General features: G+C 56.7%; 1 protein-coding gene across 9 annotated transcripts in view; it reads right to left on the bottom strand.

Moving 5' to 3' along the window:
• Window positions 1–7,351: 7,351 nt before the first annotated feature.
• The window catches only part of KLHL26 (kelch like family member 26), a 29,675-nt gene continuing 11,157 nt past the window's right edge, over window positions 7,352–25,869 (bottom strand). Inside the window, exons 2-5 of one of the 9 annotated variants that reach the window (XM_081496024.1) lie at window positions 12,596–12,778; window positions 10,845–10,965; window positions 8,575–10,152; window positions 7,352–7,539 (exon numbers count right to left, since the gene is read on the bottom strand). In XM_081496024.1, coding sequence (XP_081352150.1) covers window positions 7,488–7,539; window positions 8,575–10,148 — 1,626 coding nt within the window. In that variant the 5' untranslated portion in view covers window positions 10,149–10,152; window positions 10,845–10,965; window positions 12,596–12,778 and the 3' untranslated portion in view covers window positions 7,352–7,487. Of the gene's footprint in view, window positions 7,540–8,168; window positions 10,242–10,844; window positions 10,966–12,578; window positions 12,781–25,869 lie in introns of those variants that run through there. The other 8 variants (XM_081496018.1, XM_081496023.1, XM_081496027.1 and 5 more) reach the window with 8 other exon arrangements.

The following is a 25,869-nucleotide window of genomic DNA, read 5'->3' on the forward strand; positions in this document are numbered from 1 at the left end:
GAGTCAGAGGGAGCCACAAGGCTGCTTATTGCGCAATGGCCGGACAGTGACCCAAGCCCTACTCCTACTCCACTGACCCCCCAGCCCCGAGGAGGGTGAGGCCAGGGTGTCTGGTGACCCAGGCAGAACCCAGCCCTGACGTTTTCACTTTCTCCCTTCATCAAAGGCAGTTTCCACCACGCAGTGTGGCCTGGGCAGGACTTCTGGAGCAGCTCATGGTCTTTGTAAAGCGGGGTGGATCTCATGCTCCACATCACATTCAAGGGGAAAAAAAGCCCACCCTCTTCCCAGTGGCCCGCAGGGTCCTGCACACCCTGGTCCCTCACTCCAGCCACCCCAGTGCCTGTGCTGTTCCACCTCCAGACCTTGGCATGCACTGTTGCCTCTGCCCACACTGCTCTCTCCCCAGATCCTTTCATGGCTGGCATCTTCTCATCTTTCAGGGCTCATGTCTGACAGACCCTCCCCAAGGGCCCTATCTACAGCGTACCCTTGGATGTGTGTCTCACGATCCAAGAACATGCCATTCTATGAAGGCAGTTATGTCTTGGGGTGCTGTCTGCTCCCCTATAGACTAAGCAGAAATTGGAAGCTAAAAGCATGTTCACCCAGCTAATACGCTCCAGGGCTTGAATTTCCTGTGGGACGCAGAAAGAACACAGACACACCCAATTCACTACTCCTAAAGCTTGTTCTTTGTGGATGGCTCTGAGCACTTTAGGCTGCATTTTATATTCATCCATGTTCATTCTGTTTCCCTGGATCCCCAGGGCTAACGCAAAACTAGGCAGAGAGGGAATTAGGAAGTGTTTGTTGAATGATTCATTTTCTGACTAGGAAACTCCTATCTGTCCCTCAAAACCCACCTCAAATTTCCCCTCCTCCAGAAAGCCATTCCTGACCCCAAAGCAGACTTGTTCCTCTAGACTCACACAGCCGTGGATCCTTCTCCAGCCAGCCCTGACACAAAGGGATCAGGAGTATCCCATTCTTAAATAGCTCCACTTGAGTTACAGAACACATCTGAATGTAAGTTCAAAGGCAAGTCATATAAGCTACTTCTTGCTGCCTCCATGAAATAGTTTTCTCTCCTATGCTCCATAACTCTGCCTGGCTGCCTTTTTTTCTCTGCTAGCTTCCTCTCCCACCCTTCCCTTTCTCATGTTGTCCATCCAGCTTTGCTGATCTTGCCTCAGGGCCTTAGCACAGGCTGTCTTCCTACCCAGAATGCCCTTTCCCCTGCATCCACACCACAGCACCCCTCAAAATACAGCTTCTAAACACAAGCTGAATTAAAACCTAAGTTCCTGAGCATTTCTGTGTGGCCCAAGCCCTTGCCAATTCTCCAACTCTGTGACAACAGGCAAGTGACTTCACCTCTCTGAGCCTCACTCCTCCCATGTGAAATGTGGATAATTGCACTCCTCAGAAACCAAGCAGGGTCCTGTGGGGCTCCTGTGCACAAAAGTCTTTCTGTGACCCCCATTTGTTTGATTACAGGAAATAGGCTTCATTCAGTCTGCATGACCTTCCCTGAGTTCCAACAGGCAGACTCAAGCACGTGTTAATTAGGAAAGGGAGGGGATGCAAGGCAAGGGAGAAACAGTCAAGAGAAGCCATTGTGCAGGGACTTCCCTGGTGGTCCAGATTAAGACACTGCTCCGAGTGGGTTCAATCCCTGGTTGGGGAACTAAGATCCTGTATGCAGTGATGCCACCAAAAAGTGAGGGGAGACAACAGCACAGCCTTGGGGCAAGGTCCTGGTTCCCCATGAAGGGATACACACAACCATATGTTTGAGCTGGGTTTTTTTTTTGTTTGTTTGTTTGTCTGTTTTTGCTGCAATGTCATATGGCAGAAGGGCTAAGGGAGCTCTCTAGGGTCTCTCTTTTTCTTTCTTTCTTTCTTGGCTGTACTGGGTCTTCGTTGCTGCACACAGGCTTCCTCTCCTTGCAGCAAGCAGTGGCTCCTCTTCACTGCGGTGGTTTCTCTTGCTGCAGAGCATGAGCTCTAGGCTCATAGGCTCAGTAGATGTGGCGTACGGGCTTAGCTGCTCCACAGCGTGTGGGACTCTTCGCCACCAGGGATTGAACCTATGTCCCCTGCATTGGCAGGCAGATTGCTAACCACCGGACCACCGCAGAAGTCCCTCTTTTGAACTGTTTTGCAGATACTGAAACCCCCTCCAGGTGGGAGAAGCTAATAGTGAACGATGGTATGCTGCCCTCAAGCATGCAGACCCCAGACCAGTTGGAACCTGAAGGTTGATGGTGCTGACTCCCACTCACCTCACGACCAACCCCTCAGAAGAATGTCCACAAGCTGATCACGGCTTCTTTGAACCATTACTGTAAAACTTCTCACTATCCTCTCTAAGTGGGGACATGTAGATTTTCAAGGCAGGAGCCCACTGTGTCCCCCTTTGCCTGGCAAAGTAATAAAGCTCTCCTTTTCTACTTCACCTAAAACTCTGTCTCGGAGATTCAGTTCAGCAGCAGTGATAGAGAAGCTGAGCTTTCGGCATCAAGAGTAGGTTCTTGGGAAGATTAAATAGATAATGCATGTAAAGCACTTAGCTCAGTGCCTGCTTCCTTGCAAGCATTCAGTCACTGTTAGGGAAGCAAAACCCTACCTCGAGATGTTAGTTTTCATGGCTTGCTTTTCTGCACTGCCTTATATGGAATCTTAGTCAATCTGGGGTACCCACATTGCTGAAGGTGAACTCAGGCCATTTGGAGTGGGAAGGCAAAGAGGAAAACCATCCAGGGCCCGTCTTTGACTTCCAAACTGGGCCCTCCTCAGACAGTTTTGAAAAGCAAAGCAGGAGCCAGGTTTGGTTATGAAGCAAAAGGGAAGAACGCAATGGAAGTCAGAAACGTCAGACACGGAGCTCGCTCCTTACACAATTGAATATGAGGTTAGATGAGGACCCAGGCCTCTCGGCCTCCCACCCCAGGCTGAGTGAGGGGTGCAAGGTAGGGCAGGGTGGACTGCTGAGAAGGCTGGAGTTGGGAGCGGCAGGGACCCAGGGGGGTGGCTCTAGGGCATGGTGGGGCAGGAGGAAAGCTAGCAGTCCAGTCCCTGCTGTAACCACCATGCTGAAGGGATATCTGGGGCAATGACCCCACAATGCCCTGAGGCTTTTGTGAGCTCCAGCTGAACTCCCCACACAGAGTGCCCCCTCCACTGTCCAGAAGCTCAGGACACTTACAGCCCCAATCTACTCAACAGTAAAAGAGGAGGATTCCCCAACTTCTCAGGGAGAGTGTCTGCAGAAGAGATACAGCTGACTTTTCTTTCTGGTGGCCCACCATCTGGAGGCTGGGGAGTCTCCATCATGGGAATTTGGTCCCCCACTGACAATAGAGGACCCAAAGCCAATGGCTGTTGTTTAGTCGCTCAGTCGTGTCCAACTCTGCAACCCGGAGGACTGCAGCACGCCAGGCTCCCTGTCCTTCACTATCTCCCTGAGTTTGCTCAAACTCATATCCATTGAGTCGGTGATGCCGACTCTGTCACCCCCTTCTCCTCCTGCCCTCAATCTTTCCTAGCATCAGGGTTTTTCCAGTGAGTCGGCTCTTCATATCAGGTGGCCAAAATATTGGAGCTTCAGCTTCAGCATCAGTCCTTCCAATGAATATTCAGGGTTGATTTCCTTTCGGATTGACTGGTTTGATCTCCTTGCTGTCCAAAGGACTCTCAAGAGTCTTCTCCAGAACTACAGTTTGAAAGTACCATAGAACTGCAAAGAATGTTTAAAGCCAATGGTATGACCAATCAAACGACAGGCCTCCATTTCCCATTTGTTTCTATGTTCTGCTGCCCTTTGCCACACCACTGTGCATTCCTCTTGCACAAGGTGGGGGATATTTCTCCAACCCTGATTTTGACCTTGGCCACATTATTTGCTTTGGCCAAAGGAATATGGGTAGAAGTGACAGCACAAGAGTTCTGAATTTGGATCTTAGGAAGCCTCACCTGATCCCACTTGTCCTCTGGCATCACTGTAGGAGAACATAGGTTAACAAGGTGTTGGTCCCAGGAGGATGCAAGGCAGGTGGAGTTGAGCATCCCAGTTACTCCACAGTCTTGCACTTGGAAGCAGAGCTGCCCAGCCAAGGGAAGCCCAGAACAGATACCCTGCCCTAAAGCTAAGTCACAGGTATATGAAAAATATTTATTTTTGCATGCCATTGAGAGTTGGGCTTGCTCATTACTCAGCAGCAGTAGCTGACTAATACACTGATGTGTTAGCTTTCCCTACCCCCGGGCACCTAAACAGGACACAGGCAGGGCCAACAGCATGTTTCCAAGTGATGGAAAGAAACAGCATTGGAGCAGGGGCATCTGGCTTCCAGGGGCAGCTATGGTGGAATGCCAGTGGCAGTGCCATTTGAGGCATCTGGATTCTGTGGTGGTGGGAGGAATGACCTCACCAACCAGTTTCCTGACATGATTTCAGCTGATCACCCTCGCCTTCTTGATTTCTACCATTTTCTGAGCCTGGTTTTCCAGCCTTCCTGCCACTTTTGTGAGGAACTGAAGAGCATTCCAATGCACGTTCTTGCTATTTAAATTGGCCAGTGTTTTGTTACTTGCAAATTAAAACCTTGACTTACATAAGATGGGGAAACCCCAGCATCTGTTACACTTATAATTTTGGAACTGTTTGAATTACAATTATCAGAATATCTGACCACTAGTAACTTAAGCAACACAGACAGAGATTTCTCATAAAAAGAGGTCTGGAGGTTAGACATTCCAGGGTGGGACCGGTGCCCCCATGATTTCAGGGATCTGGGAGGCAGCATTTCGGTGTGTGTCTTAACTTGCTCCTCATGGCCACAAGATGGCTGCAGAAGCTCCTGGCATTGTGTCCTTGTAGGAAATAATGAGGGAGGGGGGAAACAGCACTTCTCCTGTGTCCAGAAACCCCCACCCCAGACTTCCCCTTAAAACTTGCTGGCCAGAACTGGGAAATGTGCCCAGATCGACAACAACCCCTACAAAAGATGTTGCCAAGAATGGATCAGCCAAATCTTAAATTAACCCCTGAGGCTGGGCACCAAATTGTGGCTCTACTGGTGAGGGGGGTGAAATGGCCACTAGGATAGCAACAAGCACGGGTCAGTCACAAGAACTAAGCTGGGGCCTTTGCTGTGGGCAGCAGCATTTTCGTGGCCCTCTTGCCCTTAGGGTCTGTAGGCCCATCATGCCCATGGATGCTGGAGCCGGTTAGGCTCTGCTCCTACCTCCCCACCCCCAAAGCTCTCATTTGTGCAACGAACGTTCAGGCTGGGCCTCTTGGGATACACGGCCAGGTGCCCCTAATAAAACCCGCGCGCCGAGGCTCCACCATGAGAAGCAAACTCTCCGGGGCCCGTGAGAACAGAGGAGCTGGGGCTGCGTTCTCAGAGATGAAGCCAGGGGCGGGTTTCCAAGCTAGCCAGGTCTGGGGCAGATTCCCACCTCACACGGCTCCCCCGAGGCCCCCTTGGCCCTCGCTCACTGTGAGGCCCCAGAAGTCACACTTGGCCTCCCTCTCTCGGGCCTCCATCCCACCGTCCCGGGAGAGGGTGTTTTCCCACAGCCCAAGCCCAGGTGCGGAGGGAGGCTCCTGCCGGCCGCGTCCAGGGCCACGGCGGGGAAGCAGGACATCTGGAAGCCGAGGGGATCTCCACACACTCAGTCCCTACGTGCCCGAGCTGCCCTGGGTGAAAGGTGAAGGAGGTGATGGGGTGATGAGCTCCAGACCTCGGCACGGTGCTGTGTGGAGGAGAGTCAGGGTGCTCCTGGAGCGCGTGTGTAACTGTGCGTGAGCGAGCACGTGGCTGCACAGCACAAGCCTAGGAGCCAGGCTACCTGTGGGCGTGAGCAGGACCATGTGGATGAGTGTGTCAGATGCCTGAGCGCAGGTGTGCGTGTGAGGGTCTGCGTGCCTATGTGCAAGCATGTTCCGCCTCTCTCTGAAGGACGCAAATGTGCACAGTGAAGACTCAAGCCAGTTTCTGCTAAATTAAAAACAGCTTTTTCGGGTTTAAAGTTTACAATACGAAAAATAATTTTCCTTTCTTTGGGGATGGGGGGGTCTGTGGGTGGGTGTGGAGAGGGAGGGGCAGGGGGCCCCCAGAACATTCCATGAACCAGCCCAGACGGTTATGCACAATCGACCCAGTTAGATACGCCCCCCCCAACCCCCTGCTCCGTGCCGGCACCCTTGCCAGCTCATTGGGGACAAGATGTTCTAAGGTGTGAGCTGAGCTAGGGGGGACTTGCAGCTGGCAAAGTCTTCTCCCTGCCCCCTTGAAGGGGCCGTGCCTCTAGCAAGGAAGGGTTCTCTTTGGGGGAAGCTCAGGTTGGGGGGTGGGGATGAGAAAGGGCTGGAATGTTCTGGTAAATCCCCGAGGGCTGCTCTTTTCATTTCTACGCCGCTGGCAGTGTGGACTCTTTACAGGTTCCCAATCAAGTTTCGATTTCAACCCTGTCCCCCCAACCCCTACACAGACCCAGCTTCACCCCCGGACACTGACGGCCATGGCACAGGAGCACCAGGCCTGTGGGTACATTTTCAGGGTGATCCCAGAAGCCGGCCCTTTCAGAAGGCTGTCAGAAAACTACATTCTCCACAATGCAGCAGTGGGGTTTGCAGCGAGGCCTGCTACAGGAGCTGGGACTGGGGGCAACTCACAGAGCTCTGGGGCCCACACGAAAGCACGGTGACTACATCGTTCTTTGAGGACCCGCCCTGCCTCTCCCCTATTCCAGCCTCTGGGGAGAGGGCTCCTGGCTGCCCACCCTGGAGTCCTGCGACTGAGTAGATGGAAACAGAACCTGCCAGGAACTCTGGGGCTGGCTGATGGCAGGGGGCTGGGCCACCAGGCACAAGGAGCAACTTGGAAAGAGTCTCTCCAGGGCCGCCCCTCCTGGGCTGGGTTTGCCCTCTGTCTTTCCCACTGCGTGGTGGAGGTCCTGGCCACACACCCAAATCCACACATTCACATGCACTGTCATGTCCAACTCTGTGACCCCATGGACTATAGCCCTCCAGGTGCCTCTGTCCATGGGATTCTCCAGGCAAGAATCCTGGAGCAGGTTGCCATTTCCTCCCCCAGAGAACTTCCTGACAGGGATCAAACCCACGTCTCCTGCATCTCCTGCATTGGCAGGCTAGCTCTTTACCACTGCACCACCTGGGAAGCCCACTGCCCCCACGGCTCTGAGCCAAAGGCTGGTCCTGCTCCTCTGCAAGGCTGGAAAAGGGGGAGGGGGAGAGAAGCCCCCAAGCTTGCAAGGCCATGAGGAATCTGCAAGCCATCATGCCCCACCAGCTCAGCACTGAGCCCACTCCATCTTTTTACCATAACATTTTTATTAAATATAAGGAAAATAGGCGACGACGTCTGCTAAGGTCTGAGGTTAATTCTTCACATGGCGCGAGGGTCACAGAGACACGACATCAATCGTCCATTAGCAGCAGAAGAGACACTTTAAGTTGCCCCGAGGGTACAAATCTCGTTTATAAGACAGCAGTGCTGGCCTCTTAAGAAAAAGCAAAAGAGAACCAAACAAAAAAAAAGGTTTTGAGGTTTAGACACCAAAACAAACGTGGCCACAGATGCCGCAAACCCTCGCAGGGAGCGGCCTCGCAGCCCTCCTGACTTCCCGCACTGAGTGGGCACAGGCTTGGTGGCATGTCGACCTGCACACAGGGCAGGGGTGGGGGGGCAGAGGGCTAGAAAGGGGGAGAAATAAAACCACAGGACAGGCCTGTGGAGTGCAGATGCACTGTGAGATTCTGAGGCCAGTGTCCCCGTTCATTCGTGGGACACGGCCAGGAACGGGGCGCGTCAGCCCAGTTCTTGTTACGGCCCTGCACGTCACCCAGAGCCGAAGGGAAGGCCTAAGGCCCCTAAGGACCACCTCTGGGAGGTGGCTGTGTTTCTCCCTCCTGAAAGCAGACGATCGCACACCCTGAAGGTGCCAGGACCCAGGTCAGGAATGGAGATGAGCACTGGGCCCCTCCCACTCAGCAGCTCGGGCTCACTGGGGAGGCAGAAACATGCCCTTCTGGCCACCCCGAGTCAGGTACCTCCCAGCCGCCTCTCCTGCTAGTGTGTCACAGAGATCTGGGGTGTGTTTTTTTTAAAAAAAGACACATGCAACTCAGACGGGGTTGGGGGAGGATTGGAGGATCAAAATGAGTTTGCATCTGAATGTCTCAGACCTCCAGGCAGAGGGAAGGGAGAGAGGGGAGACAAAGCCACACACTCCAAAGGAGACCCCTACTCCCACCCACCAGTGAGAACACGAGGTGGGCAAGGAAACCGCCTCGGGTGTGAGCTGGCTGCCACAGCACATCAGCCTTGCTGCTGGCGGGCTGCCCCAGAGGGCGTGGAGCCAGAATCTGCTTCAGGAAGGAAGCAGGGGCGCGGAGGGTGCCTTATCAACTCAGCAGGCCCCAGGAGGCCGGCCCCAGGGGAAGGGCTTCCCAGTTCTCTGCTGGGACACGCGCCCACAAAGCCCCTGGCAGAAACAGCAGGCGGCCAAGCCGGTAACCAGGGTCTGGGGAGCTACCTGCGGGTCCCAGCCCGGGGCAGCAGCACGGGGGCACAGGCGATGCCGGCAAAGGACTCCGGAAAGTGCAGGTCGCGCTCCCACTCGTCTGTCTCGGTGTTGTACACCTGCACGATGCCGGTCACGTTGTTGAGACGCCAGTTGTAGCCCCCGACAATGTAGATCTTCCTGTCCAGCAGGCAGCAGCCAGCCTCGGACTGGCCGGCCCGCATGGGGGTGACGCTGGTCCACTGGTCTGTCTCGGGGACATAGTACTCCACGGCCAGCACATCAAAGCAGCGGTCCACGTGGTCCATGCGGCCACCGAGAGCATAGATGCGGCCGCCGGTACCCACCATGGCGTGGAGCACTCGGGGCTCGCTCATGGGCGCCTTGAACTCCCACTGGTCGGCCTCGGGGTCATAGCAGTGCAGGGCCTTTTTGTCCTCCACTGAGATGCCGTAGCCACCCGAGATGTACAGGCGGCCCCCCACTGAGGCACCCGCATGGCCCCACGTGCGGCGCTTGAGCGAGCAGGCATAGCCCCACTCATTGCGCCGCGGGCAGTACCGCTCAACCGAGGCCAGGCTGCCAGCCCGGTTGCGGCCGCCCGTGGCGTATACCATGCCGCACAGCACGTTCAGCTGGAATTGGATCCGGCTCTCCTGCATGGCCTGCAGGCGCAGCCAGCGGTTGAGGTGGGGGTCGTAGCGGTAGCAGGCGTCCACGGCGCCCTCGCCACTGCGGTACTGCAGGTGCTGGCCCCCAGCCACATACACGAAGTTGTCCAGCACCGCTACACACGTGTGGCTGCAGCCCACCTCCATCTCTGTCAGCTCACGGAAGTGGCGGGCGCCCGGCTCGGGCAGCTGGTACACCTTGCTGCTGACGGAACGGTCACTGTCGGTGTACGGGGTGCCGCCAAAGGCCACCAGCGAAGGCACATCTGAGCGCACGGCGGTGCGCGACGACTGCATCTCGTGCTGCCGGAAGGGGAGAACCTGGTAGTTGAAAGCCTCCAGCAGGTACTGGCGGCACAGCACGTCCTCCACCATGATGTCCAGCGTCTGCACGCTGTCCACCAGGTCCGAGGACCGCATGAGCGGGAAGCGGATATGGCAGAGCACGTGGCTGGCACGCAGGCGCCGGGCTGGGTCATGCTGCAGCCAGCGCACAGCCGCCCGGAACAGGTCAATCTCAGCACAGCTCTGCAGCCGGTTGCTCTGCAGGAAAAAGACCAGGCGCTCAAGCGGCAGGTGCAGGAAGTCCTCCTCCTCGGCTATCTGCAGGAAGTGCCGGAAGGTGAAGGCGTCCACTGATTCCTTGAGCGAGGCCAGGCTGAAGGTGGTGGCCATGTGGCCGATGTGCAGACAGGTCTCGACGCTCATGGCGGCCTTGAGGAACTCCTCACACAGCTCCACCACAGGCAGCATCTGCAGGAACACGGCAGCACCCAGCACATCCTGCACGCAGTCCAGGTCCAGGGTCACCTCGGCGCTGTAGGCGAAGTCGATGATGTGCCTCAGGCCGCGGGCCGACACGCCCTTCAGCTCAATGACGTCCTGGCTCGCCTCCCGCATGCCACCCGTGAACATGGCCCTGAAGGTCGGAAACACAGCATGGGGGCTCAGGCCAGCCAAGGGGCCTTGTGGCTGCCCAAGAAGGCCTGGCCCCTCCATGCCCCGACACTGCAGGCAGGGCATGACCAGTCAGGGGAGAGCAGGCCGGATGTTCATCAAAGACACACAGAAAGGAAAAGAAAGATTTTTAATCTACCCCCTAGCCATGTATCTTCCTACAAACAGCAGCTCCCCACGAGGGGCCCTGCCCAGCCTAACCCAGAGGTTAGCAATGCTAGGGCCCACGGGCTCAGAGGGTGAAGACCAAGGGCTGTGTGCTACAGGGTGGGTGCGGTTCCGCAAGAGGAGACCAAAGCTTGGGTTTGGCTTTGACTCTGAGGACAGAACTTTCATTGGAAGGAATGATGCTGAAGCTGAAACTCCAATACTTTGGCCCCCTGATGCAAAGAACTGATTCATTGGAAAAGACCCTGATGCTGGGAAAGATTGAGGGCAGGAGGAGAAGGGGACAACAGAGGATGAAATGGTTGGATGGCACCACCGGCTCAATGGACATGAGTTTGAGCAAGCTCTGGGAGTTGGTGATGGACAGGGAAGCCTGGTGTGCTGTGGTCCATGGGGTTGCAAAGAGTCAGACATGACTAAGTGACTGAACTGACCGAGGACAGGTTCCCCTGCCCCACCTTAACACCCAGCCCTGGAAGACCTCACCTGCGGCAAGTTCAGGAGACAAAGCAGGGTCCCCCAAGGGCACTATGCACCACAGTTCACAGACAGCCTGGCCCCCACCAGGGCAGGTGGCTCCACCTTCCCCATCCTGGGTCTTCGGTCACTGTCACATCAGTTGGAGAAGGGAGAGGGTCCCCAGGTCAGAGGGCCCACCAGGAAGCTACGCTAGGGTCCCTGCCATCTCCAGAGGCCTAGGTGGTCAGGGAAGGCCCCTGAGAATGGCCTAAAGGAACACCAGTCCATTGTGAGCCCCCCAGCAGCGAGCGACCCTGGCTCTGTCAGCCACGCCCTCCTGCTCGGAGAAGCAGTGTTCACGTTGAGTGTTGGTGAGACACACGGGCCCTGGGTCCCAGCCCCCCAAGGCTCTCTGGGGTCCCCTACCAGGAAGAGGAGTGAGAACCCCAGTGCCTGCTCAGGGCTCCTGGCAAGTTCTAGAAGATGGAGAGCGGCAGGGTCCTTTCATGGGACAAGCTGGCACCTCATCAGAGTTATAACTCCCATCAGCACACATCCATGACAGCCGCCTGAGGGGAGAACTTCAGACACCGCCTGGCAGATGTACATCCTCTAGTCACCCGCTGGGTGGGCCCAGCTCAGGCCCAGAGCAGGGACAGCCGAGCTTGGGGCAGCCGGGGGCCACCGACTAAGCACCGCCCAACCCTTGGCAGCGGCGCTCCACCAGCCCCCGGACCCCGCTTCTTCTTGTCCCCACGAGTCCCATCAGCCCCTCGAAGGCAGAAGTGATCACGGCAATGGGAGGGAGCGTTGCCTTTTAAGGCCTCTCCGACTGCAGTGCCAGCGCAGAGGAGCCTTTAAAGGGCATTTCTGGCTCGGCCGGCCTGCCCATCCCCAAATCCAGAATAAAAATAGAAGCGGCGCCCCAGATGGCTTGGCTGCTCCAGCTCCCCAGAACGGCCTCTCTGAGCCTGTGGGGCGGGCAGCCAGGGGGCGCACCACGCAAGGCACCCCGGTCGCGAGGACCGTGAGGCCCAGAGTGGGCACCTGGGCTGGGACTCTGAGAGGTGGCCGGCAAAGTAGGGCTGAAGAACCACGCCCAGGCGGCACCCCAGCTCTCACAGGTGGCAGGAGGAAGCTGACCAGTTGGTCACTAAGGGAATGAGGGAGACTGTCCCCGAGCTGTGACAGCTTCCCACGGGTGAGAATGGTTGGGTGGGACTCTCACTCCCCTGCCCAGCCCAGCTCTTCAGGAAAGAGTCATTGGGGCAGAGAGACCCGGACACCCACCAAGGCCTCACTCATAACACGGCATCTTGGGCAGAGCCTGGCACCCACAAGGGCTGCCGACTAGGTGTCCCTTCCATCCCCCGGCCTGCACACAAGCTCGCAAGGGCAGAATTCATGCCTGTCTGATCACCGCCAAATTCCCAAGGCCCAGAACAGCGTTAGGCACAAGTAGGCATCAAAGAAAGACAGAATGAGACCCAACGGAGCCCTGCTATCTTCCCAGGGCAGAAGCTGCTAGTCGGGTCCCACCTCTGTCTCCAGGCATGCTCGGCTTGTCTGCTCAGCGTCTCCCAAGTTTGAATAAGCAGCAAACCTGGAAAAACCTGCAGTCTTACTGGACATTTGGCTTCTCTCTAAACCCAAAGATGTGTGAATCTCAGCCTCTTTCCCTCAAAGCCACCCTGGGCTGGATGCAGCTGGAGCCACAAGCCCGGGGCCGGCCCTCTGGGACGGGTGGGGACCCCAGCCCACCTCGGGCCCGCGAGCACCTGAAGTAGTCACTGCAGGCGGCCAGGACGACCTTGTGCGCGTGGAAGGTCTCCCGGTTGACAGTGAGCACGACGTCCAGGAGCTGGCCTTGGGCACGGAGTGCAGCGAGGCCCTGCAGGAGGCTGGTGCTGTGGCCAGGGGCCGAGAAGGTGCACTTGAGGGCCCCATTCTTGTCCGCCATGCTGTGGGGGAGCAGAGGTGGGCAGGCAGCTGAGAGGCCTTGGAGCCATCTGCTCTCCACCCAGGGGTCCTGAGCAGGCTTGGCAGGAAGCTGCCCTGGGTGGAGGTGAAATTGCCAGAACCATCCCCGCGCAGCGGAAACCAGACCTGGGTCCCAGTAGTGACTGCCACCAGCCCGCTGGCTGGCCTTGGCAGCGGAGGTGCACGTACAGACTCCATTTGTCTCCTATGAAATAGTCGCCTATTTCATGCAAGACCCACAGAGGCTCTCACATATCCTTTTCTTTCTAATATAACTGAGGTGAGATTCATATAACATTCATCATTTTGCAGTGTACAATTCAGTGGCATAAAATCCACTCACAAAGTTATGCAACCATCACGTCTATCAGCAAGGCGAAAGGAGACCCATACCCGTTACCAGTCACCCCCCAATCCCCTCCCCCAGGCCCCAGTCACCACTAATCTGCTTCCTGTAGCCATTTGCCTGCTCGGACCAGGGATCAAACTCGGGCCCCCTCCAGTGGGAGCATGGAGTTCTGATCACTGGACAACTTGGGGAGTCCCAAGCTCATGGCCCCAGGGCTGTAGGAGGACACAGGAGGACTGAACCCGAGCTGAGGAAACAGCAGGTTGCATGGGATCCTCCTGTTACCCTGGGGCCAATATAAAGAAGCCCTAAAACCAAGCATAACTGCCCTCAAGAAGATGGATTTACCTAGGGGACGGGAGAAGGAACACACATTCTGGCACATCTCATCAAAATGAGGATGCACAAGGCAAAGGTTGTCTTATAATAAAAATAAAGTTTTGAAAAGGAGAGGGGTGGCCACAACCCAAATGCCCACCAGTGGATGAGTGGATAAACAAAATGTGGTGTATGCATACAATGGAGTATTACTCAGTCATAACAAAGAATGAAGCTGATTCAGGCTACAACAGGGAAGAAACTTGAAGACCTCAGACTAAGTGAAAGACGCCAGACAGAAAAGGTCATGTGTTGCATGATTCCATTTATATGAAATGTCCAGAAATCCATAGACAGAAAGCAGATCAGTGGTTGCCAGGGGCTGGGGGTGGAGGGTGGGAGGGTTCCCTTTGGGGTGGTGAAAATGTTCTGGAAGCAGAAAGACATGATGGTTGCACAACAGTGTAAAAGCACTAAATGTGACTGAATTATACACTTTAAAATGGTGAATTTTATGTTATGTGAACTTCACCCAAAAAAAACAAAACGAAACTCAAGGTCCTTTGAACCTTCTCAGGTCCTGTGTGAAACCCAGCCGTGACCTTCAGGGCCTCACAGTACACGAGCTCCTCTGCGGCTCAGTCCCTACCGTTCCCACTCACTCCCCCTCACCCCCCACCTCCTAGCCACTGTCCCCTTGGCTATTTCATCTTGGAAAACTTTTGCAGAAATGCATCAATAAATGAAGAGTTTATGGAGAAGGAAATGGCAATTACTCCAGTATTTTTGCCTGGGAAATCCCATGGACAGAGGAGCCTGGAGGGCTACAGTCCATGGAGTCTCAAAAGAGTCAGACACAATTTAGCAACTAAACAACAACAGTACAGTAAAAAAAATAAATAAATTAAGAGTTTAGGAGGCCCTAATGTATCACTTCATCCTCCAAATGCAACAGAAAGGGACAATGCCTGGACTTCCCTGGCTAAGACTTCGAGCTCCCAATGCAGGGGGCCCACGTTTGATCCCTGGTCAGGGAAGTAGAGCCTGCACGCCACAACTAAAAGTTGGCGTGTCGCGTGCTGCAAGGAACATCAGACGTCCTGCATGCCGCAACTAAGACCCGGCTGTATTTTTAAAAACTCCAAACTTATAAAGAAAGAAAGAAAGGCACATGCCTCTCAGCCTCCATGGAGTCAATGACCTCCCCAGGACTCTCCCAGGGCAACCCCCGCAGGCAAAGGCCAGCCTCCCCAGTCCTCGGCTAGCTCCCCATGGCCTCCAGCTCTCTGGAACTTGCTTTCCCATTCCTGGGACTGACGCCTGCCCACAAATGAGGGCCAGGAATGTGGGCACTGGTCTTTCCAAGAATGCAGGAGGAGAAAGAAGGCTTCTCGGCTCCCACTGCCCACCAGCTCCCCAAACACGATCAGGGGTCAAAGAGCGGACGACGAGCACATGGCATTCAGCTGCTGCTGACAGGAGGTCCCCAACTCCACAGGCTGCCCACCTCAGTGGCCCTTCTAGAAACCTCAAGAAAGGAGGTGAACTAAATCAATGGGCAGAGGGGCTGCAGGGCCCTGGGCGCTGCCCACAGACCTGCAAGGTGCTCAGGATTCCGAAGGTGTGGGGCCGTGACAGGGGGACACTGCCTGCACTGGGTGGACAGCCGTCCTGTCCCCAGAGGCAGGAACACCTGTGACTCAGAGCATCTGCGCTGGTGATGCTAGGGGGCCAGTGGTGCCAGGAACCAGACCCTGGGTTTGTCTTGGAGGCTGGGTGTGCAGACCGTGGACGGAGGGAAGGAAAGGGGCCCAGGAGGACCCTGAGTCTCTGGCTTGGCTGAATGGAGTGGACACCCACCTCACACGCCACCCCCCCACCTCTCCCCAGTGCTGCTGCATCCAGACCATCCTTCCTGGACGGGCCACTGCTAGGACCCGAGTCTCTGTTCTTTTGGTTTCCCAAGACCCCCGAGTGACCCCATTCTGAAGATCACAGATCCTCGGGATTCAGAGGACTTCAAACTGCACCCATCCCCTGCCAGGACATCTCCAGGGACAGGGCCTCACTGTGTCCTCTCGCCAATACTCCACAATGGGCCTCTGAACTGCCGGAGCCAACACTGTCCCACAAGAGCCTCCAAGGATCCTTGAGGTGCTCGGGTCCATCCGAGCTCATCAGGGCTTTCTGTCAGCCCCATGGCCCCCTCCCAAGGGTGGGAGGACACAGTATGAATGAGACAGAGCAGCCGGCCCTCGCCAGGCACACGGTCAGGGAAATGGGGACCCAACATGGTCAAATTATCCAGAACTGGCCTGTCAGTGTCCCATGGGAGGGAACAGGAGCTGGGAACAGAGAGGGGCGGAGGCCAGAAAGTGGGATGTCCCTGGCTTCTCCTCCTCCCAGCTCTGCCACCCCTGAGGTTAGACAGGGATGCCCAGCCTCTCCCTGGGAGCAGAGGGGGTTAGTAGCATCCTGGGTGTTGGCCCTATAGCCCGGCTTCCATCAAGGGCCATCCCTGTGGGGAGTCACCTTCCAGCCCACAACAGGCCCCCTCCTGCATGGGGCCAGGCGCCCCCATCTTTCCTGTGCGGCACAGCGGCCTAGGATCAGGGACGGCCAATGGGAACCTCCCTCCCAGGGCCAGGGGGTGGAGAAGAGGCCTTCCTCAAACCAGGGACGGTGTTAAGACGTGGACGCAGACTCCCCGGGTCTGGGTAGCCCCGGGGACGGGATGGCAGAGCCAGTCTCCACAGATGCCACTTAGCGTGCACAGCAGGGGCTGCGGGTGTGAAAAGTGACATGCAGGCGGCAACAGCATGCCACTTGCATCACCAGGATCTCCTAGAGTCATCCAAACCTGGAGCCTGGCCCTGAGCAGAGTGTCTGGAGGGTTGGGCCAGGACCCAAAGCCTAGGAGACTCATCTCAGCCAGACCCACTCTGAAAGCCTGCCCGGGCCGCACCGCAGCATTTGCCACTCCAGGCTCCGGCACCTGGAGTGAGGCACAGAGGGCAGGACTCTGAGGCCGCCCTGCTATCTGCCAGCCACGTGACTCAGGCATGTTCCTTGGTCCCCTGAGTCTTGATTTTCTCAGCTCTCAAATGGGGCAGCGGGAGCAGATGTCACAGGGCTGCCATGAGGCTCCCAGGCCCACATCACCTCCCAGGAAATGAGGGACGGCAGATTCCCCATTTTCCCCAGCTTCACTTTGGGCTGGCCAAGCCCAGTGCGGGGCTGCACCCTGCCACCACCCCTACAAGCCGACCAGCTGCCTTTAAACGGGGCCAAGTGCTTGGGAACTTGAAGCTTGGAACCACCCACAGAGTGCTGGCTCATGGCAGGTGCCAACAGCCTGGCTGGCCTCTCCATGGACACCTCGCCTCACACATTTTTACACTCCTGCTACCCAGCCTTTGCCATTTGCTTTTAGCTGGCCTTAGTTGTTTCTTCGAAGTTCCTCTGAGAGTATGAGGCAAGGTGGGAGGATCCCCTGTGCTTCCACTGAGCCCTGGGGACTGGTACACCCATGCATGTTTTCACCAGAAGAAAGATCTCACACCTGAGGTAACTTCACCCTGGGGCTGCTTGGTCCTGAGTATATATTTACTGTGGTCCTTCACATATAAAGAGCACCAAGAAATCAATACTAAGACCGCAATGTCACAGAAAGATGTACAAAGGTTGTGGGCTGATGGTTCATAGGAAAGGAAGCACATCTGGTTGGAGGGACCTAAGAGTCAGCTTCGGTTATGATAAGAAAAGTGTGCTTGCCAAAGGACTGGCTTCATCCCTCAGGTGGGCAGAGTCATCAGGCAGGCCATCTGGCAGAAGACACTCTTGTCTATTCCCAGAGGGAGTCTGAAATGGGACAACACCCAGGAAGGCAATTTGAGAGACCTAGCAAAACTCTAATGGCTCATCTTCTCAATCTAGCAAGTCTGCTTCCCGGATTTTTCTGAGATACACTTACTTGTGCAAGTTGAAAGATGTGTGAGGATATTCACCAAATACCATTTTGGGGGGCTGGAGATGGGAAACAAACTAAACACCCTTTAAGAGGGTACAAAGGGCTGCCCTCCAGCTGAGCATGGAGGCCGTGCATACTCTGAGCGTTAAAAAGCTCCTATAGGGCCTCCCTGGTGATTCAGAGGTAAAGAATCCGCCTGCCAATATAGAAGATGCAGGTTCGATCCCTAGGTCAAGAAGATCTCCTGGAGAAGGAAATGGCAACCCACTGCGGTATTCTTGCCTGGGAAATCCCATGGACAGAGAAGCTTGGTGGGCTACAGTCCATGGGGTCGCAAAGAGTCAGACATGACTGAGCAACTAAACAACAACAACAATGTGGGATTTAGGACACCCTAGCCCAGAAAACCCCTACCAAGCCCAGAGCACTGCTGCTTACAGGGTGTGGAGCCTAAGTTGCGCCAAGTGGGTAGGAAACAGCCCCTTTCTGCGCATGCCTCACCCTGCCCCAGGCCCTCCTCCTTGTGCTGCCAGCAAGGCATCCAGCACCTCAGGAGGCTGTTTTCTCCCTCCCATCTCAGAAATGGGACAACTCTCTCAAGCCCTGACATCTACCCCCACACACACACCTCGCAGCCTCTGGGGAACTCAGGGAGGGAGAGAGGCAGCCGGCCTGGACAGACAGGCAGGCGTGGCTGGGCGGAGGTGGGCAGCAGAAGGAGGGAGGGCCGGAGCCCGGGCCCGATGACTAAGGGAAGGCCCGTTACTCAGGCCGGCCCAGACAGGGGGCGGCGGCGAGGCAGGGCCACGGGCCCCCAGGAAGGCGGTGGCGGCGGCAGGCCTTGAGCTGGTCCGAGCCTCCAGACAGCCACCCAAGCCACGGTCACCCGCGCTGAGTCATCGGAGCCAATGCGTCAGCAGTCGGGTCAGGGCGTCTCTGGAGGCTGCCCGGGCTGCACCCTCAGCCGGGATCTGGCCACTGAGGGCATGCCCCCTGCTGTCCTGACCCCAACCAGCATGCTGTGTCTCCCTGGCACTGTCATCGGGTGCCCTCGGTCACGTGCAGGCCCAGGCGTGACATGGGGACAAGGCAGCTGCCTCCCTAAGGGTGTCCCTGCACAGGGGCTGACGGCTGGTGGGACTGGGTGGGGAAAAGCCCGCCAGGGGACACCCATGGCAGGATCCCCAAGACATCCCTAGCCGGCCGAGCCCATTGCCCACACTGTCACCAGATCCTGGCTGGCACCCCCTGCATGGGCTCCTTCCTGCCCCCTTAGTTGTTCATGAGGTCAACGCCCCAAAATACACCATGGGCTAGAGCCATTGCCTCAGAACCTGCTTTGAGGGGACCCAAGTCCAGGGCAGAATGGCCTAGTGAGGGGTGGCCACAGGAGGTGTGGAGCCATGTCAACAGTGACGGCCCCTCAGGGGCGGTGAGGGCTGCTGAGGACCAGCACTCGGCAGGGTGGGCGCTCCCCCTCTCCTGCCCTCGCCCCGCTGCTGGCCCTGGTCTCCACGATCAGTTTCCCAAGCTCACAGGAGAGATCTGAAGCCCCGGAAAGTTCTTTTCATTGGAATGTCCAAAAAAAAAAGAGAGAGAGAGAGACAAGAACAAGAAAGAATTTCATGGAAACATTTCTTTGGGGTTTTGTAAAATCCTTTCCCACCCCCACATGGAGCCCAAAACTCAGGCCAGAACAGAGTCTGACGGTATTGCCCCTTTAACATACTGTTCTGACATGCAAATTCCCTCACTTCCCCTCAAAACAGAGAGCACTTCCACTTTCAAAGCCAATTTTGGTTTTATTGTCCATGAGGCTCGATGGAGCACAGCAGCACAGCACAGCTGGTTGGCTCGCGCCCCGGCCGACGCAGTACCAGGGAGTTCCAGGCCACTCCACCCTGGGGTCCTGGGTACATCAGCAGGAAGACACTTCACTTAGGGGGGGACAAAGGGGGACAGAGACCCAGAGAGGGAGTCAGAAACACAGAGAGAGAGACAGAGACCAGAGAGAGAAAGACACCCAGAGAGGGAGTCAGAGATGTAAAGAAAGAGAAAGAGACCCAGAGGTGGGGGGACAGAGACCCAGAGAGACAGAGAGACCCAGGTATGGGGGGACAGAGACTAGAGAGAGAGAGAGACCCAGAGAGAGACAGAGACTCAGAGAGGAAGTCAGAGATGTAAAGAGAGAGAAAGAGACCCAGAGATGGGGGGAAAGAGACCAGAGAGAGAGAGAGACCCAGAGATGGGGGGACAGAGACCCAGAGAGAAAGAGAGACCCAGAGATGGGGGGACAGAGACCCAGAGAGAAAGAGACCCCAGAGATGGGGGACAGAGACCCAGAGAGAGAGAGAGACCCAGAGGTAGGGGACAGAGACCCAGAGAGAGAGAGAGAGACCCAGAGATAGAGGGACAGAGCCCCAGAGATGGGGGAACAGAGACCCAGAGAGAGAGAGAGAGAGACCCAGAGATGGGGGGACAGAGACCCAGAGATGGGGGAACAGAGATCCAGAAAGAGAGAGACCCAGAGATGGGGGGACAGAGACCCAGAGAGAGAGAGACCCAGAGATGGGGGGACAGAGACACAGAGAGAAAGAGACAGAGACCCAGAGATGGGGGAACAGAGACCCAGAGATGGGGGAACAGAGACCCAGAGAGAGAGAACCCAGAGATGGGGGAACAGAGATCCAGAAGGAGAGAGACCCAGAGATGGGGGGACAGAGACCCAGAGAGAGAGAGACCCAGAGATGGGGGGACAGAGACACAGAGAGAAAGAGACAGAGACCCAGAGATGGGGGAACAGAGACCCAGAGAGAGAGAGAGAGACCCAGAGAGAGACAGAGAGACCCAGAGATGGGGGACAGAGACCCAGAGAGAGACAGAGAGACCCAGAGATGGGGGGACAGAGACCCAGAGAGAGAGAGAGACCCAGAGATGGGGGGACAGAGACCCAGAGGGAAAGAGAGAGAGACCCAGAGATGGGGGGACAGAGACCAGAGAGAGGGGGACAGGGGTCGGGTATGGGGCTGGGCTGGGGATGAGGAAGCACCAGCCGCCCGCCTGCCACTTCTCTGGCCTGTTTCTCACACCACCATCCCTGGCTTCCTGTCCAACCACACTGGAAGCTTCTCTGGCCCGCTCCTCCCGCCCGCTTGACTCCTCACAAAGCAGGCTCGTTGACAGAGCACATGCGGGGCACAGCCCAGGAGGTCAGTGTGGCGAGTGTCCTCTTCGGGATGGTGAAAATGAGGCCCAGAGTGCCCCCCTCCGCCGCATCCGCAGGCTGTTCCCACTTCCTGCTCCTCTACAGCTGCTGACCCCTGGGGTCGCAGCTCCATGGATAAAAGGTGCGTCTGAGCCAGGGTCCCACACGGCCCCCAAAGGCAGACACCCCCAAGCCGCTGTTGCTGTGGTTACCATAATATTTCACAGCTCTGGGTACTGCACTCCCAGCCCAAAGGATGGAGTCACCATGTTTTGGCACCTGGCAGCAGCCCTCAGACGCTCCGGCCGGCCAGCGGCCCCCAGGCTGACGTCAGCACGTTCCCTCCTGGGACCCCTTGCCCCAAGCCGGCTCCGCCCTCCTCAGCCCCAGGCAGCCGCAGGCCCACAATAAGGGGCAGCCTGCGGTCCTCTCGCAGAGCTGGAGCCCCAGGCTCTCTGGGCAGCGGACCAAAGAGCAGGGCTGCTGGGTGGACAAGTGGAGAACTGAGGAGCAGAGGACAGTCCTCACAGCAGTGTCCCAGCAGGCCAGGACACCAAACCACTGAGAGAGACGGTGGGGGGACAGAGACCCAGAGAGAAGGGACAGATCCAGAGAGAAAGACAATCTGCCCAGGGCCCAAGATCCCATGTGCCCCTGGGCCTGGGCTCTCTCCACAGCATCAGCAGTGAAGTTGTTTATTTCTCCCTCCTGGTCATCATGCTTGTTATTTTCTACATCTTCTGCGGTAGTTTAAATCAGGATGCCCAGTGCCAAGGCAGATCTCTGCACCCTGCAGAAGGCCAGGTGGACCAGGCAGGGGCAGAGACTCATCACGCCGTCCCACCTGTTCTGCCTCCTCCAAGAGCCAGGCCATGGACACAACTGGGGCCCCCTGGGAGCACGGGAGCACGGCAGCCACAGAGAGGCTCGCCCTGAGCCCCACAAAGGAGTGCCAGGCCACACCTGCCCACCTCGTCTTCAGGGCATCACCAGGCAGGGCCACCCTCGCCACGTCTGTCCTCGGCTCCTCCCTACCCATGCCCGCAGGACAGTGCTGAGGCGACAGAAGAGAGGCGCTGCTGGGGAGTGTGGGCAGGAAGGAACCATCCAACCTGCGGGCACCTGGGACTGGTGACCCTTGAGAGCCCTCACATGACCACCAGGAAGGCTGAGGGTCGAGCCGGTGGCTGGGCAGGCAGACAGGTTCTAGAATCCAAGTCCACCGCGAAAAAACAATCACCACTCCTCCCAAAGACCCAGACAGGTAAAAAGAAGCAAATTCCTAGGGGCTTGGAGCAGAGGTGGGGGTCTGTGTGGTCCCACAAGTCACCAGCCTCGCGAGACCCTGGCGAGGCATCCCCAAGCCCACCCAAGATCCCGCGCACAGAGCCTGGCGCCGATGGCCTCGCTTGGCGCTGGTTCTATTCAAGGCTGAGTGGAACCACGCTGCCAGCTCCGTCATCCTGCCTTTCTGTGACAGGGACAAGCTGAGTGGATTCCTCCACCCCCCAGTACTCACTGGCGTACGGCTGAGAACCCTGCAGACATGGCCCACTCTCCCACCAGCAGAAGGCCACAATGAAGTTCAAGTCCATCACTTCCCTACCTAGACTCCCTGCGGCTCTCCACGGCTTTGCCCCTCAGGGGCCACAGTGTGTCAGGTGCCCCCAAAGTCCAGCTGTGCCTCCTGCTCAGGCCCTCTGGCCTCACCCCACCCTCTCAGTGGTGCCACAGGGAGCCCAGGATGCGTGGGGTCTGGCCACTGCTGATGTACAAAAGGACCCTGTGGGCAGCATTTCCCCAATCCCAGACCTGCCCAACTTCAGCAACTTCTCAAGGCTAGGAAGGAGGACAGACAACACACAGACCACCCCACCTTCCCTCACCAGCAGCAAGCGCTCTGCCTACCAGATACCCCCACCCCTCCCTCTCCCCTCCTGGCAAGCAAGCACCCACTCTATGCAGGACTGTGGGCTGGAGCAGTGCCAACCTGGCTCCCAGCTCACCTCTTGGTGGGCAGCCTGGAGAGGGGTACACCACGATCACCACCATCTTACAGATAGGGACACTGAGGCACAGAGAGGTTGAGGCACCCACCCAAGGCCACACAGCACAGAAGAGGACACTGTCAGCCTCTCTGCAGCCCCAGGCGGATGGCCCCCGATCATCTCCCTGATGCAGATGGGAGACTGAGGCTGGGAGAGCAGGGACCACTCGCTAGGAAGGCCAAGCCAGGAGGTGGATGTGGAGCTGGACACCAAGGAGGGTAGGACATGGTTAATCAGCGGCAGCCAGAGCAAGGGGGTGGAAGAGCCTGTTAACTCTACAGCTGTTATGAGGGGGGAACCCCATTCTGCCAGGTCACCAGTAGGAAAGCCCCACCCAAGCTCGCATACCACTCTGACCCCCCAGCCCAGCTCTTTTCATCTTGCCTGCCCATCACACCATCCAGTAAACCATCCTTCTGCTTCCAGTCTGTCTCCTCCAGGCTGAGTCAGGAGTCTCAACAGGCAGGGCAGGGTGGGCTCTGTCTCCTGCTGTGTTCCAGCACCTGGCGCCATGCCCAGCATGTGTTCAGAGCTCGGTCATGCCTGTTGATTAGATGGCTAGATGGCTGAGTGTGTGGATGGATGGATGGATAGATGGGTAGATGGATGATAGATAATGAGGGGTGTGGTAGATTAATTAGATGAATGAGCAGATGGATGGATGGTTGGATGGATGAGTGGATGGAAGGGTGGGTGAGTGGAAGGCTGGCTAGATGGACAGATGGATGGACGGATAGATGATGAATGGGTAAGGGGGCAGGTAGATGGCTGCTAGGTGGCAGCAGTGGCTGGGGCCTGACTCCCATCTCTGCCTGTCGCATATACCTGCTGTTATCCCCTCCACTCAACTTTCTGGTCCAACTCCTGGGACTGGGTATGTTATCCCTAACTGGGCTCAACCAGGAAGCCCTCAGCAGGCTTCTCTCTGGGATGTCTTACCTCCACACTTTGCTCATGCTATTCCCTAAGCAAACCGCCAGCTCCTTCTGTCCCCCCACCCCTCCTCCCCACGCTTCACTCTCCAGCCCACCAGCTCTGCCACACTCCTCCAGCATCTACCCTTCCAAGCTTTCTTGAAGCAGAAGGTCTCCCCCAAGGCTTTCCTTGCCCTCACGGCCTAGGCGGGGCTTCCTACAGCCTCCACGACTTCTCAAAGCTCAGCCAGGGCCCCCATGCCAGGGGCTGAAAAGGTGGCTAATAAGCAGATCTCAGGCTGAAGCTTCGCTTGTTTTGTTCCTACGCATTGACAAGAGGCTGATCCCAGTAAGTCCCCATCCCCCCACATTATCCCTGCTGCACTGGGCTTGGAGATGTGGCCACGTGAATGAGCACAACCCCTTCACTCTACAAATCAGGCAAGTAGGCACAAGACTGCCTGGCCCCAGAACACCACTGGGAAATCCCGTGAGATTCCAGCATTGAAAATTCCAACATCTCAGGGCCCAGCCCAGCTGCCTCCCCTGGCAGGGCAGGTGTTGAGGCTCTGAAAGGGACAGTTCTGCCAAATGGCACATGCTCATGCCCAGTGATGCTAGGCTACATACAGGCAGACAAAGATACAGGTATGGCTCAGCAAGGATCTTCTAATAGCAGCATAAACTTAGGCAACAAAAGGGGCCAATCATGAATATCTTCATGGAGTGGGGGGGTGCGGGGAGTGCCAATATCCCTTCCTTCCTCTAATAAAGGATCCCTGTTTTCCTCCTTCACCCTCGGCCCCAGTGGTAAGGATAAGGAGACCCACCCCTGGGCTGAAAAGGGAGACTCACAACCCAGCCTGGCCAACCAGAGCCTCCCAGGCCCCAGCCTGGTCCCAGGAGAGGGGGCGTGACCCATCTGACCCAAGCAGAGCCTTCCCTGGGACTTCTGCTGCAGCCACCAGGATGGAAGCTTGTCTTCCCCCTAGAGTTGCCAGGATGCTGAGAAGCAAGGTGAGATCACCTTGCCCAACCAGGAAGGAAGTCAGAGAGCTGAGACAGGAGACATAGATTGCAGAGGAATCATCTGAGCCCTGCATTTAATGTACCTAAACCTGGAATTCTCCCTGAACTTATTGTTTATGTGAACGATGAGCTTTTATTTTTTAACTGAAGGTAGTGAGCTGAGTTTTTGGCTCCTGGAACCAATGGCGGCCTTTGATGTCAGGAGTTTCAAATCCGGGGCTTGAACTCCAGACGAGCCTCTGGAAAAACCACTGTGGAGTCAACACTTCTCCCCCTCCACCTCTCCCTGCCATGCACACAGCCTTCCTGCCCTGGGAGTGGAGGCGAGGAGGCCTCGCGGATCTGCAGGCCAGTGAGTGGTGACCAGATAGACAGCCTGAGCCCCGCCTGCCTGGAAGGACACAGCCAAGGTCAGCAAGCTACCCGTGCCCCTACTGTGAAAGTTCAGCAACTCTAAATGCTAAAATGCTGAAAGCATGCCTAAGGCTGGAGCTGCAGGGCAGCCCAATGCCATCAGCCTCAGCAGGGAAAACACCACTCAGAGTTTCTGCGAGTGACTCACGTGGAGCATAAACATTTGTGTGTTCCCAGCCTCCTCGCCTTACGGGCACACGGGCTGCCATAACCCCTCGCATGACAGCAGTGGGGAGAGAAAAGACCACGAGAAACCCTCCGGGACCAGACTCCACCATGGCAAGCACAGTTATGGCTTTAACAACAGTCCTGGAAGTTTTTCAAATGGAGTCTACCTCAGGGGTCTACAGTGGGCCCCCCCACATGCCAGCTGCTTCATGGGCACTTTGTCACCACTCCCTAAGATCCCCATTTGGGAGAATGCCCCACTCTCAGCTCCGGTCGTGGGAGGTTCTGGGTGACCATGTCTGCCTGCTCCCGCTTCCTCCGGCAGACTGTTTCAAATTCTAACATCCCTTTGAGAGGCAAGCTCTCCGGATATCCAGCCCAGCCCAGCCCAGCCCAGCCCCGCTCGGATCCCGTCTGTCTTTGACCCCTGTGGAATCTGGCAGTTGTGGCGTCAGAAAACGTCTTCGGCCTCGATCCTCGGGTGACCCCCCCTTGAGGCCTTTAAAAGCCCAGAGGTCCCCCCCTCAAGATTTCCTGCGGGCCGAGTGTGTTCAATTCCGGAAGCTGCTTCCCTCACAGGAAAGGTCTGTGATTCCCCCCAGGTGCCGGCCACTTCCTCCCAAATCAATATTCTCAGCGTGCGGCGAGGTGGTCCAC

Source organism: Giraffa tippelskirchi, chromosome 6 (genome assembly GCF_054371585.1).
Source record: "Giraffa tippelskirchi isolate mGirTip1 chromosome 6, T2T-mGirTip1v1.2.pri, whole genome shotgun sequence".
NCBI lineage: Eukaryota > Metazoa > Chordata > Mammalia > Artiodactyla > Giraffidae > Giraffa > Giraffa tippelskirchi.